Raw genomic sequence first — 2,512 nt, forward strand, 5'->3', positions numbered from 1 at the left:
GCTTTTTTATACACCAATAATGAACTCAAAGAAAGAGAAACTAAAAAAAAAAAACCCCAAAAAACAAAAAAACAATCCCATTTACCATTGCAACAAAAAAAATTAGGATACCCAGGAATAAATTTATCCAAGTGGGTAAAGGACCTGTACTCAGAAAAATACAGGACGGTGAATTAAGAGATAGAGGAAGATATAAACAAATGGAAAAATATACCATGTTCATGGATTGGTAGAATCAACATCATTAAAATGTCCATACTACCCAAAGCAATGTATATATTCAATGAAATTCCTAATAAAATACCAAAGGCATACTTCAAAGACCTATAACAATCTCTCCAAAAATTCATCTGGAATAAAAAAAGACCCTGAGTAGCTGCAGCAATCTTGAGAAAGAAAAACGAAGTTGGAGGAATAACAATACCAGATTTTAAGTTATACTACAAAACCAGTGTACTCTAAACAACTCAGTACTAGTACGAGAACAGGCATCCGGCCTGAGTCTGAGAGGCTGCCCCCACCCCCACCCGCTGGGGTCATGGTCCGAGACTTGTCCAGTCCACCCTTGAGGCCCCCAGGGCCCTGTCGTCCCTCAGGGGTCCCGCTGGTCTGTGGAGGACACAAGTTCTGCATGGAGTGGAAGTTCTTGGGTACAACAGGCTTGAAGGCTGAAGGCCGAACTAGCGGCTCTGAGCACTGCGTAGAAGCAGAGGAGAGTGGACATCAGGATGGGGCCTTAGCCTTGACCCCAGCCTCTTCCCTTTGGACAAGACTTCCCCACTTCCCACCCTCGTTGATCTCCATCCCAGGAGTCGCTCAGGGCTGGTGTCTACCTTATGGCCCACCCAAGCCAAGTCTTTATCCTGTACCCACCAGCTGGATTTGGCCCCCAAGGCCCACCCTTCAAGTCCAGTCTCCATCCTGGCATCTACCACAACCCAAATTCTAAGAAAGTCCACTTCACCTTCCACTGAGCTACCTCCCATCCCCAGAAAAAGGCCCCGGGGACTGACCTGGTCTAGCTTGCCAGAGGTGGCCAGGAGCTTAGGTGGGTGGCTGGGCTCACGATACTGTGGTGGGGCCTTGTCACTGCCGCCGCTACTGCTGCTGCCACCACTGCCGCCCACCACATTGCCACAGACATCCGTGTGGTCACTGCCCCGCAGCTCACCGTTGAGGTAGAGGGAGTTGGCGAGAGCCTTGTCCTCAGATGGGTAGCGGCCTGGCCTCTCCCTGCTCGCCCCACTGCCACCAGTTCGAGGGCCCTGGCTGCCCCCACCCCCTGTGCGGGTGCCCACGCTCTTCATGGCGAACTCCTGGGCATGGGCAACTCCACTGCCCACGCTGCCCATGGCCAGACGAGGATCTGGGGGTCCGAGCTCAGAGGGTCGTGGGGCAAAGGCCAGGAGGGGATCCCGCCCTGAGTCAGCTCGCACAGGCAGTGTCTCCAGCTTCGCCATGATTGAGCTGGGGTGGTGGGGGGCACTGTGGGCATAGGTGAGAAAGCAGGATTGGTCAGACCCACTCCCATGCCCACCACACCACACCACACCACACCACACCCGCTGAGTCAGCCCCAGCACCACCTGTACCCTACCTCTCGGTGTCCCCTTCCCTAAAACAGACACGGGAATTCCCACACCCAAGGAGAAGGAAAGGGGCCGGGTAAAGAGTGATAACCTTGGTAACGGGAGCTGCATGTTGCCCACCTGACAAAGCCCGAGCCCAGGACACTACACCCACCATTCCCTCCCGGATCTGCTCAGCTCTGTATTCCACTCCTCACCCACTCCTCCACCAGCTTCCCAGACTCAGTGGCCCACTCAATTCTTTACTGCAACCTCCACAACGTAGGGTTCTTTACCCTGGGTCTGGACCCCTACATCCCACCCTCACGGGCAGGGAGATGGGGTTGGAAGGGGACAGCAGTGCCTGAATCCAAGAGGGAACCTCAGAAGTTAAAGGAGGGGGAGAAGCCCACCCGTACCCAAAAACTGTGGGCGGGGTCCTAACCTAGGGTGTTGCAGTCAAGGGCACAGGTGGAGGCTCACGACCAGCACAGGCTCCTCTCCTGGCCTTTCCAAGGGGGTGGCGACCGACAGGCCCTCAAGCCTGGGACCCGGGGAGGCCTGGTATGCAGGGGTCATGCGCCTCACTCTGGAAGTCGGAGCTCGGCCGGAACCAGCGGAGTGACTTTAGACAGCCCGGCAGCGCCATCCTGGATGCAGTTTTCTTCTCTGTGAAATGGGAGGAACGAAGGACCTACCTCGCGGAGCTGCCACGTGCCAGGCGCCCCCAGGCGACAGGCGCAGGGGCGGACTGGGGTGCTGCGGGGCGGGGGCAGCAGCTGCTTGGCAGCGCGCCTCCGAGCCACCTCGGGCACTCCCCGGCCCCCGCGGCCAGCCAGGAGCCGCGGCTGCAGCGCGTGGCCAACGAGCCCTCCTAGAGGTCTTCCCAAGTGGGCGCCACGGGGCCCTGGCACGGAGGGTCCCCTCCCCGCATCAAGGATCTC

At 57.0% G+C, this 2,512-nt stretch overlaps 1 protein-coding gene across 4 annotated transcripts in view; it reads right to left on the minus strand.

Annotated features, from left to right (window-relative positions):
- LOC102763579 (leucine zipper putative tumor suppressor 3) overlaps nucleotides 1–2,512 on the minus strand; it is a 10,768-nt gene that overhangs the window by 3,764 nt on the left and 4,492 nt on the right. For 3 of the 4 annotated variants that reach the window (XM_015560246.1, XM_015560248.1, XM_015560249.1), the window contains 3 exons: nucleotides 2,014–2,237; nucleotides 1,014–1,485; nucleotides 527–696 (listed from right to left, as the gene is read on the minus strand). In XM_015560246.1, coding sequence (XP_015415732.1) covers nucleotides 527–696; nucleotides 1,014–1,460 — 617 coding nt within the window. In that variant the 5' untranslated portion in view covers nucleotides 1,461–1,485; nucleotides 2,014–2,237. Of the gene's footprint in view, nucleotides 1–497; nucleotides 697–1,013; nucleotides 1,486–2,013; nucleotides 2,238–2,512 lie in introns of all 4 variants that reach the window. The other variant, XM_015560247.1, reaches the window with a different exon arrangement.

This window comes from Myotis davidii, unplaced genomic scaffold (assembly GCF_000327345.1).
Source record: "Myotis davidii unplaced genomic scaffold, ASM32734v1 scaffold32, whole genome shotgun sequence".
Classification (NCBI taxonomy): Eukaryota; Metazoa; Chordata; class Mammalia; order Chiroptera; family Vespertilionidae; genus Myotis; species Myotis davidii.